This window comes from Solenopsis invicta, chromosome 3, assembly GCF_016802725.1.
Source record: "Solenopsis invicta isolate M01_SB chromosome 3, UNIL_Sinv_3.0, whole genome shotgun sequence".
NCBI classification, from domain to species: Eukaryota; Metazoa; Arthropoda; class Insecta; order Hymenoptera; family Formicidae; genus Solenopsis; species Solenopsis invicta.
This window is the reverse complement of record NC_052666.1, coordinates 22,782,869-22,795,432: the sequence shown is the minus strand read 5'-3', so window position 1 is coordinate 22,795,432 and position 12,564 is coordinate 22,782,869. Positions and strand designations below refer to the sequence as shown.

At 35.1% G+C, this 12,564-nt stretch overlaps 1 protein-coding gene across 5 annotated transcripts in view; it reads left to right on the top strand.

The window, feature by feature from the left end:
* Positions 1 to 12,564, top strand: part of LOC105194273 (zwei Ig domain protein zig-8) — a 170,657-nt gene that overhangs the window by 127,690 nt on the left and 30,403 nt on the right. For all 5 annotated transcript variants that reach the window (XM_039446448.1, XM_026137247.2, XM_026137248.2 and 2 more), the window contains one exon: positions 5,571 to 5,733. In XM_039446448.1, the coding sequence (XP_039302382.1) occupies positions 5,655 to 5,733 (79 nt within the window). In that variant the 5' untranslated portion in view covers positions 5,571 to 5,654. The remainder of the gene's footprint in view (positions 1 to 5,570; positions 5,734 to 12,564) is intronic.

Genomic DNA, 12,564 nt, shown 5'->3' with positions numbered 1-12,564 from the left:
AGCAGTCCGTTTTACCTGTTCTGATCAATTACGGGCATATTATTGTACTCCATTGAATCTGTGCCGGGTTAAGCGATTTAATTGCGATAACTTCGCTGACTCGCTTTCCGCACGCACAGTTCGCCGAAATCGTTACAAGTTCGCATGTGACGCCTGGTAATCTGTTCTGTTCGAATGAGGACATAATTATCGGATAATATCACCGCACGATATTTCGACTTGTCCATATAGCACGATGAAGCCCTATTTGCATAAATCACGTATTGCAACGAGTGGAAGTGCCGCTCAGAATAGCTACGAGGAAGAATAAATCGGGATGCCGGTACACATTTAAATATATCTCGGATAAAAAGGTCACGGAAAAATGAAAATTTGAGGGATAGAAGCAAGGCCGAATCTACCGGGGGAAATATTGGAGGAATTTTTTGCGCGCGCATAAAAATTTCCAGGGGCGTTCCGTAACGCGCGTCGCGTTCAACTTTGTAACAAAGTATCGACGTGTGTCAAAGGAGTATGCAAACGAAATTTTTAACATGGATTTAGCTGTTGCCGCAGTTTTATCCGCAACAACGTGCAATTGCAATTAGCGAAAATTTTAATTGTTTAATATCTAGTTATGCACTATTAAATATTGAAATATCAAATTTAAACCAATTTCTAAAGTTAAATAACATATTGTTATTTTTAACTTCCATGTCTGTGTATTGTTTATTATTTTAGTATAAAATTAATAGATATAATTCGATTACTTAGATCTTTTAGAAGTCGTATTAGTCGTAAGTAAATAAATTGGGCATTAAAGTCAAATATTAGCTGATAAATTTGCAATATATGTCAAACATATTGGAAGCAACTAGGGCAAGTAGTAATGTAAATAAATTTGTTTCGATATTAACTGAATATACAACATATTAAAATGAATATAAATCGATTTATTGTTATAAACCCAAAATGGCATGCTTGCCAAACTTGTCACGTATATTATGCCTCAATTATTTACAATTAATACATTTTGACTGTATTATCAATTTATCAAAATTTTTTTTATTTAGTAACAGTTTTGTTATATTTGTAAAATTATTTTGATATTTTACTCGCGTTTATACAATTCTTTGAGATACACATAAAATGTCTGACGACATTACTGATTTTAAAGACATTTTTAATTTGTTGACAATTAATTTGTTGTTAAATATCAAAACAGTAATTACTTTCAGTTAAATTAGTTTAATTAAATTAAATTTGAGTGAACTTTATTTGTCCTAAAGTTGATTTAACCATTGAAATGAATAACGTTAAGTATTAAAGTGGTAATGGCTGCCTCTACCAAAGTTTCTCGTAGAAAAAAGTTGATTTCCGATTAAAGAATATCTGCCGCTACAAGTTAAGTCACAGAAGTTTGAAACGATCTCGTATAGCATCGCAAATTAACACAATAAGATTCCTAGAGTGTGAACGTTAGCCCGTGTAGAAAAGATTTTATGGCTTACGGAAACTTTTAAATTCAGAACGCGAGAAAAAGGAAGAATCGGAGTCCCGGGACCAATGGCGAGTGTAAAACGAAATGAATGTAGTGGTGCGGAGGCGATATACGGAAGATTTTTGGCATTGTGCCACGATTCTCAACAAAATAAACTAACGACGAGATATACCATGGGGGTGGTTGGCGACCTACGTAGATCGGTTGGAGATAAATAAATTGCAATGATGGCGCAGTCTCTTTTCTTCGTTGTCGTGCTTGCGCGTACCGAAATATATCGCTCGGAATTAATAGCGCATCGTGACGGCGCATCGCCGCGAGAGAGATTTAAATCGGGCGATATATCGCCTAGTCGCGCTCTTATTGTGTGCCGATTCTTGGAGACTGGCGTTTTGCGAGCAAGCTTCTCCGCAGGAATACGTTATGGTAACATTCTAATAAGAGTTACGAAGCAATATCGTCCAATTTGGAAGCCCAACTCTTTTATGTCTCAATAAAATTGGTTCTTCTACGTGACATCGATTCCTGATTGCGACTCACGCAAGTAGATTTTACACTAGCATTTCAGGGGAGAATAAGAATTGTTGCCTACGGCTCTTGCCGGAACGTGGTGACACGTGATCAAACTTAGGCATTGCGCCGTGATATTCTTATTAGATGTTCGTATATTTATTCGAAACTAAATCGGGAGCAGGTATCAACGACTATGTTACCGGAATCCGTAGTGCTGGAGAAGTTTCGCGTTTTTGGAGCGAGAGCTAAGACTGCCGGTCAGGTCTTTTATGCTAATGTAATTTGGAAAAGAGCGCCGCGGCTTTTCCATTAGCATTTATCGTCCTAATTGCAGATGTATTTTAGCTATCAGAAACTACAGTAACACGAAGACACTCCTTACAGAGTTCTATGAGGAATAAATGTAAAAGTACGAGCATTAGATTTACAACAGTAATAAATATCAAGACTGTAAAGTTTTTATAGCCTACAAATTGTAGTATATTTTTAATAGATTTTTATTTGCTATTTATTTACGAAGATTGCTTGACACAGGAAAACTCTAGCTTGCTACGTAAGTTTGATATTTATAACTAAACAGAGTTGATGGTATAATAAAATTAGTGAAACAATTAATTTCTTTTAGACATGATTTTTTTGCTATCATATAATTGTTAAACTTGCTTATAATAACAAGCTTTACTATCTTCTTTTTTTTAGCGTTGATTAATTGTAAGAAATCATACTTACGTTATACAAAAATTTATATAGATTTAATGCACTTTTATATTGAAAAGAAAAGATTCGTTAAAACAACTGAGAACTTCACTAATTCAACAGATCTATATACATAATATAAAGACAGTTTTCTATGTTAAAGTAACAAAGTTCTACAGCTGAATAAAATTAACGATTATAACTATTCATTTGTTAGAACAGAACAGCAAATTTGTTAACACAGAAATACAATTTTTTACAAAAATCAATCGAATATGAATTAAAATTTTTAACAAAACATATTAGTTGAGGCTATTGTAATGAAGAAAATTGATTTAATAATTTCTTTTTTTACTTGTTACATTAGTAATTTTCTAGTTTTATCTGTGCCGAAACAATTACGTACTATCTAGTGCCAATAACTCTTAACAACATCTTGATAAGCAAACGATCGAGTGCAAACTTGAGTGACGCACTCGACTTCAAAATTGGAAATCACTTGACTCGTTAACTGTTAGTTGCATCAGTGACAAAAGGGTCGATGAGCGAAGCAATAGAAAGACTACGTAACGTGATACGTGATACGTCCCCTTCCATGTTCTCGATTGCCATCGCCTTTGATTTCGCTGCGTCGTTGAAATCAAGATTGGAAATGATACGTGAAATCGAAATTTTCTCTCTCTCTTTCTCACTCATGCTCAACGTGTAAATTATCTTGATCCAATGACCTAATCTCATTTTTTTCAATTATTACTTTACTATTTAATCTTTTAAAGATCTTAAAACACCTGAGGCATTAATTTACTGGCAGAATTGGCTACGTATGAAGAAACGTAAGAGACGACTGTGTACGTGTAAAAATTTTTAAAAATGTTTCAAAACCGCTTTAAAAGCGAGCTTTTGTCGAACTTCTAAAAGATAAAGTGACCCAAAATATCCCGTCGACAATATCTAACATCTCATACCAAATGCATGAATGCAAGGAATTACTTGTTTCATTCAATTACTCTTACGCTGTTTAATCATACTTTAATTAAACTCCTCGCACGCTCTGCCCGTGGGAAAGTTTAGAAGTTAATACCCGTAGAGACGGCGATACTTTCATATTAGCGCGGCAGTCGGCCGACTTACGAGCGCCAGTATAAAACGAGTTAATTACGTTATGGCAACGATGCGCCGCGCATCTTCCTCCTTTCCCGTTGTTATTTCCCGACGCGCGGAAACAACCCGAGTCCAGACTCCGCATCCTAACGCAAGACATTCGCTTCGTGACACTAGGAATTCTTTATTTTTATGTGGGTTACTACTTCTACTTGTCCAACCCCTAATTGCTTTATGCTAACTGCTTTATTAATAACTTCGTTATTACTGCTGGAAGAGATATTACGATCTTCCTCTCCTTATTTACATTTTATATAATAACTTTGTTAATAAATCAATATGTTAAATTGAAGACTTTACAATTACATTCGTCATGTGTTGTTCAATCATCGATTCTAGAAGTTATGAAATATTTATTACGATTTCTATTAGATCGAAGAGGAACAGTTGATAATGTATTCCTGCCCTCCGAAAAAAATTAATTTTATTTATAAAAAGACACGGTGGTTTGTTATAAAATTATATATTTATTCAAAATAAAAATAAAATATTACAGAATACATGCAAGTGTGTTTACGCACATGTAACTTCTTCCACATATAAACTGCGGTACTGAAAATCCATAATACGTATAATGTAAATTATTAAAATTAGCAGTTAAACTATCAACTTTAAAAACTATTTTGATATGAAAACTTTCAAAAAGAAATCGTATTAAGCTTGTTGAGGCATTAGCATGTTTAAGCGGATGTTCCGTAGTAGTCTAGAGCACTGAAAGTTTGCTTGTTTTGGAAAATTTTTTAAAAGAAAACAGCTACATATTTTTCTACGCTTTTGCAAATTTACTTACGTATTTAGCAAATATCTACAAATTTTTGTATGGTTAAATGTTCATTAATTTCTATGTTACGGACATTTAAAAACAAACACATTTTTTTAATTGGCCGACACAGTTTTACTAAAAATTAGTAAAGCTGCCGGATACAACTTTTACATATATGTGAAATGTATGTCGCTCGAGTTAGGATTATTGGAAAATTTTGCATATCCCAAATTAACAAAATCCCATCCTATTATTTAACTTGAAATGTGTGCAATCAAATAAAATATTAAATAACAAAAAAAAACATTGAATAGTACATTTATTTGCGTGATGTTACGAAGCATCAAGTTTAAGAAAAATGAGGAAGAATATGTAATTAAATACTAAAATACACCTTGAAAAAGTCGATGTCTTATGACAATTAAAGTAGAAATGCCTTGACAAACGTTGGCTATTGACATATTATCGCCACATAACGACGTGCTGCTAGACGAATGATTCCATAAGTAATTACTAGATTCATCATCTAATAACGAAAATATGAGTGGTCATCCTCACACTCACTATAACCATCTCCCCTATAATCTCTAAATATACACACGTCATAAACGTGTATTTGCTGTAACTGATCCCGACTGCTCGTGTTTGATAAAATCCGATAATTAAGTTTGGCGAATCGTTCGCCCTTGCTTCGTAACCGAATTGTCCGTGTACGAAACTTGGCGCGTATATTTTCCGACGATTTTCGAGACGACTTAACGTCAGGGCTCGACACTGCGATAAAGTCATCTTACGAAAATCTTCTTACACTTGCACGAAACAGCGCCACGCCGGGATTTCCCGATTCACGGGATTACTCAACACGATGAATTGGCGGCCCTCGAGTGGGACCGAGAGATAAGCCGGGGCGTAAACGAGCTCGACTACTTATTCACGATTCCTGCACCTGTGTTTCAGATGATGGCGATGTCGAGGCCGTGGTGCACAGGCCGCTGCAACGGGAATAGATAAGGCAGCGAGGGGCCGCGCACCGAGCCAGTCATGTGTAGTGTCATGTGGCTTCTTCGGCTCCTGACGATCTACCGCTTGGCTCACCTCTCGGCATCCGGTACGCAGACAGGTAAGTGTCAGAGAGAAGAGAAATGACCCCTGTCGCGTTGCGAATGTTGAGCGCGCGCGTGATGAAACGCTCGAGGAAGCGCGGACAACAAATATGGGCGAATCGTGCCGTAAAACAAACGGGCGTTGCTAATTCCTAAATTAATGTTGCAACGAGATCGACAGTCTGGCGAAATCGATTTACAGATCACGAGCGAATTGTATTTATGGCTTGCACCTCGCGCGCCACTGCGATGGCGCACGTCCAAGTATTAACAACACGAATCCCCGGTGCTTGGCTTGCCTGTAACATAGCGACGTGGAGTGAGTTATGGTTACACAATGTCGACTGCCATAAAGATCGTATCGAGAATTTCGAATCGGTCGACGTTTAGTATGAAAGGCGTGCGACAACAACCAGCTGTTCCCACGTGGCGTTGATGATCGAGTATAAAACGCTGCGAAGGTTCACGCTATAAATCAACAATGCAATTAAAAGACTATAATATTGAAATCACATCCTTCGAAATATCATGCTGTTCCACCTTTTCCATAATTGTGAAAATACGTTCTAAGAAAAAATTCTTTATGTGTAAATATGAGACCTTATTTATAAGTGTTACAATATTATTTAATATTAAATAATATTCCCAAAATATTATATAATATTCATAAAAAGTGGTTACAGTGGCGTGCAAAAGTTTTCGGTCAGTGACATTTTGTACTCTAATTTATTAAAAAACAGCCTAATAAAATTTTTATAATTATCATTGTTTTACTATATTATTTCGTTATCTATATCTTATACTCATACCTGATAATGATTATGAAAATTTTATTAGACTGTTTTTTAATAAATTAGAGAGAAATCCGGCCAGTGACATTTATACAAAATGTCACTGGCCGGAAACTTTTGCACGCCACTATATACGTCCATTCTTGATAATATTATATGAATATTATATGAAAAGTAAATAATATTATTTACTTCAATATTTTATTTATAATAATTTACATTAATTTTTTAATAAAAATAATATTTGTAGAACATTTTCCTAATATTCCATGGATATTGAAATAATTTACCACAAATATTACATAAAGCGGACATATAACATTAATATTCCTACAATATTAAAAAATATTATATTCCCGGAATATTAATTGTTGTAATATTATTTTAATTTTTAATTATATTTGTCTAATATTTTAAAAATATTGTAACACTTATTATAGGGGACATTGTTTGTGTGTCTGGATTATTTCAAGTAGATACTCGAAGGTTATATTATGTTGTAATAGATGAAACCTTTTTTATCTTCTTTATATATAAATGCTATAACTTTGATTTAACAGAACATTCAGTAGTAAGTTCGGATATCATTATTAAAGAACGTACGAGCAAGAAACTTTTGTCGTAAATAAGATTTATCCATACGAGAAAGTGTCTCATGAGTCGTAACATATTTTTACAACTCTATGCTTTTTACCCTGATATTCCCATTCTGGTTTTACACCTATTACAGACTAAACACCACTCGGAAGTAAAAACGATATCCGCCGTGCGTTCTTTTGTCACAGTCCGAATATTACTCGCTGGAAGCGACAGTAACACCGCGTTGCGTTGCAAAGAGCTTTCCACAATGGACACATTCCTCCAAGACCACATCGCGACTCACGGCACGCGTTAAATCATCCTCGTACATTGCGAATGGTCACTGAGACTCGTATCGAATGCGTCAAATATCCGACTAACGTCCATCATCAAGGTAGCGATGCTTAGTCGGATCTCATAACTTCATGACTTTAATGACGATAGGGAATGCTCTCCCCATACCTATTAGCAGCGTGACATTATATTTATAGCTTGCAATCACACCCAAATAGCCAACTAGATAATCAAATAGCCGTAAATGCAACGTCTGAATTACAAACGTCTAAGTTATTGTAGGAGAGAATTGCCAAATGTGTACCACTTAAGTTATTTTTTATGTATATTTCCTATTTAATGCACTAATTTACACACAAATGAACGTTGGAAATTGTAGCTTGATGGTTTAGATACCTATTATTACAATGTTAATTTTTCAATAATAAATTAACTTATTATAAGTCTTCTTGCAAAGTGCTGCAAGAGGTATGATTTAGACAGCCAAATCGTATCTGGGTCTTTTAAATAGTATTATCTTTAAAAGAATTTACAAATTAAATAATTAAAAATGTAAAGATTAACTCTCTATTATTGTATTAATAATTTATCGATAAAATGATCAAATATTTAATTATTAACATTAATAGTCAAAATTTTTTGCAGTTTTACTCATCATGCTTGAGTATCCTACATAATTAATTGTTGGTCCAAAATTTTCAAATTTGTATCTAGCTATTTCTAAATAAAATTATTATTTTCATTCGGGTAATGAAATAATAAGCCCGACTCAAAATTAAAATTAATCGATTCGTCTGTCTTTAGTACAGTTAGAATATTAGATTAGATATATTTTGGAAATTCTATACATTATAATGTTTTTTTTTTTTCTAACAAAACTTTGTGTAATATAATTTTACATTGTGCAATAGAAATTCGTAACTTTCTTTTACACATTAAAGATCTCGTTGTGGAGATATGTGCTCCCGTGGGATGATTGGAGCTCGTGCGAAATCTACGAGGCTCTGAAATGTACGTGTCGCCCGCGAAAGAGCCTATCTCGCGAGACGCGAGATGAATCTCCATGAAATTTAGATTACGGTCGAGTATAAATCCCAGATACGACAGAATGTAAATCCAAAAGACGATAATAACTTCCGTGTACTCTTATACCCTGATATTATCGCGATACGACATGTTGTTTTGTGTTATGCGTCGTTTCATATTGCAATTAATTAAAAGACTTGATCAAACGTCTTACCGATAGATGACGAAGAAAAACATCTGAATGCAGTATTTGTTTTAAGTTTTAACACATAGATGTAATAATTTATTACATTTATGTGTTTACATTTATGTGTTAAACAGTGCACACACATACTTATTTCTTAAACGAGCTATAAATTATTTTAATTTATACCTCGTAAATTAATAATTCTTAATAATGGTTTAAAAATTTATAAGAAAAACACATTCTCTTATAGTTAAAGCAAATCGTTTATACAACAAAGGCTTGAACCGCTACTCGAAAAAAAAGGAAAAAGAAAGAGATTGAAAGGATAATTACATATTGTAACCAGCACGCTTTGTTGTGCTAAAAAGCAATGTCTTGAACCTGAGTGCAAAGTAAAATATCTCGCAGATGCACGTCATTAAATGATAGTAAATCATTGTAATTGGACCATTCATCTTCGTCCACTTCTTTCATACACTTCTTTCTACCTCGTTTAGCGCGTGTCTCATTTTGCAACCTCGAACTAACTACGCGATTCGCGCCCGGGATTGGAACACATAATCGTTAATAGTTTATGCAACGACGTGCTTGAGAATTTCGCAGCAATGTGGTCTCTTCTGCTGAAGACACGTTATCTCTCGATAGAGGCGGTTATTGTACCTCGTAAGGCGGAAATGAGCTGAGCGGCCCATCTTGGCATTGTCAGATGCAACAGTGCCGATGTCGATTCGTATGATGGGGAGAACAGAACGCAGAACGCAATTACGGAAAGGGACTCCATTAAGACATTAGCAAAAGAAAGACTGTCGGCGCTTTTTTAATAGCAAATTACTGTTTTTATAACGAATGTTTTGCATCAATTATTCGCTGCGTCGATAGCCGAGTTGAGACACAAATTACATTCTATCGGATCGGTCGTCAATTATTTTGCAATGAATTTAGGATTATCGGAAATGTCGGAGAGCGAAGTAATAGCACGTCGAAATATTAGCATGCCCGGTGTACTCTAAATTGCAGCGAGTAAATTTATTACATATCACAAACAGGCTTGGATCACGGATATAACGCGATATTTGAATTTTGCGCGTCAATGATAATAAGATTATAGGTATGAACCGTATGCTTCATGAGCTCGTGTACATAGCTTCCAATTAAATCGGTCTTTATTAATTTTGCTACATTATTATGCATGTTACACATTCTGCAACTTTGCAAAATTGAAAGGATAACTGAAGTTTCACGGCTAATCGTGACAAATTGTAGCATTTTCGGTACGACGCGTATATACAGCCTCGTTCTCACGATCAATTTAGAAAAACCGAGTAAGAGGATAATTAATTTACGCCATTAGTGCGCGGACTTTTTGCGCCGTGGGAGAAGGCCGCGCAGAGAAATTGTTCAAACAAGGGAATCGCTGCGGCGAAATACCACCAATCGACGTGTTTCTACCTACGCTGTAGGAGCGTCACGTCGCTCAGAGAGAAGAGAATGGATGCACCAACGTGGACGTTCGAAACGCGTGCAGAATTTCTAATCTACTCGGTACACCGCGACGTGGGCGCGTACGCAAATCATGAAAGTGACAAAGCGATCGGCACGCCGACGTGTGCGATTAATTCCCAGGGAGATCGATGCCCACAGCGCAGCGAGGTATCGTTGCCAACATCGCGGAATGCTACCTGACGTCCTTGCGTACGCCATGTAAATTAAATGCGTCTACGTCGAACAGAACATGCCGAGAACGTGCTCGCGTATTTCGTTAATGATACGGCAACCTATGCAGCGTCGATCCATCTATCTTTTCCAACGATCGTCTTTCCATCATGCATACACACACACACACACACTCTCTCTCTCTCTCTCTCTCTCTCTCTCTCTCTCTCTCTCTCTCTCTCTCTCTCTCTCTCTCTCTCTCTCTCTCTCTGTCTGTCTGTCTGTCTGTCTCTCGGTCTTACCATCTTTTAATTAATTAAAACAATGAAAAGGACTGATGTTGGTTAAATAATTAATACATGGTCGAGATTGTATAAATATAATTTTATCTATACCTATTTATCAATTTATAATACATATAAATATAATAAATTAATACAACACTTGTAATTGACTGTACGCTGAGTTAAATCAACATCATTCTCGTCTGTTCTCTTTCTCTTTTTTTTCGATGCAGTCTAATCACTATGTAGCCAAACTAAATCTGAACGTTACTTTGAATCAATACGACATATACGTGTAGAACGTATTGACATGGCGCGTAATGCACGTGTTCGTTCGCGTGCGTGGCTGCATGACGTATGCAATACCCGCAACGGGAGAACTACTCAAACATGCAACCGAGCGTTCGCTGTGAGTCCATCCATATATACCCGCAATTCTCGCAATTTATAGTATCTGCAACGCGTTGCACCTGCAACACGTTTGTCATAAATCGGCCGGTTCTACGAATCGGTCTCGCGAACCTATCCAAGACGTATAATGCGTACAATATATTCCTCATATTTTCGAACATTATACGAATACCGTAAACTGGATACAGAAGAGAAATCACGAAGCGAATGTTAACGTCAAATTTGCAAAATATTAGTGAAAAAAATGAAGTGGTAAACATGATTTTATATACTTACATGATTATATGTTAACAAGAAAAGAACATATTGCAATATTTTTTATTGAAGCAAACAATAATAGTTTTATAATATTATTTAAAATTGAAAAAGAAAATAACTAGAAAACTAATCTATTCAAAATATATAAAATTATTTAAAACTGTATAAAAATTACTATCAAGTATGTGCAAGCATTATTTTTATAAAATATTAAATTTTCTCTGTTTTTATCGACATGTTAACTCGAACATATTTACACAAATTCAAACATCTATGATATATTCTTGCATCTGTTATAATAAACAGATGAGAAATAGCTAAAAATTCAACATAATTCACAGATTGATGAAGTAAAGATATATTGAAAAAGATAAGAGAGGAAAGACGACCGGTAAGATCTACGGATCTCTACATCCTAAGCCTAAGGCGATATGTAACACGTGGAGTTGTATGGTGTAACATGCATAAAACATGAGTAGTCCAGTGGACTGTGTGTTACGAATCAGAATTATTTATTGTGGTTTTGAACCATGCGATTGTACCATGCATTCACAACAACACGCCTTGCTCTCTATCTACATCTTCGAGTATGAAAATGGAACCGGACAGCGAGATACAATCATAAAAAGGTTGAATACCACTGTTCTGGAACGACATTCTCGAACTAAACCCGAAGAACGGAGATAGAGCGTAGAATACACGGAGCGCGCATTTCCCAAGTGGAACAGATCAACGTTTACCGCAACCGCAGGGTCCTCCGCTCATTCGCACGATATGCGAAATGCATGATACGTGCGCGCACGTTTTTAGCGTTATATATTAGAGTCGTGTATTTTAATACGAAAATACGTTGGGGACATCTTGGGGACTGAAATGAGAAAAAATTCTCTTTTTTTTAATAAAAATATACTATTTCTCCCAATTGTAATCGGCCTTAAAATTATCCTTTCACATCAATGATCATATAAAGACAGTTATGCAACATCTACTCTATTTTTGAAACTTTAAATCTGCATTTAAGAATAGCAGTCTTACGTTTTGCGACATACGATTCGTATATGTTTTATACGTTATTTTATGCATGATTATATAAAAATAATTATATAGAAATAAATATAGGGTAAAGACAAATAATATGTAAAATATCAGTTTTTAAATTAACATTAACTCCGATATAAATGCACGTTAAGACTTCAATTTGTTTAAGATACATGTTAGCTGTAGTATAACGTCCAATAATAATAATAAAAATTTTAAAAATTTAAAACCAATTTTGATATTAAAAAAGTAAAAAGCAAAAATAAAAAGGTCTGAAAAATGGAACGTACTATGGAATACGGGTAAAATTTCAGGAACAGTAATAAA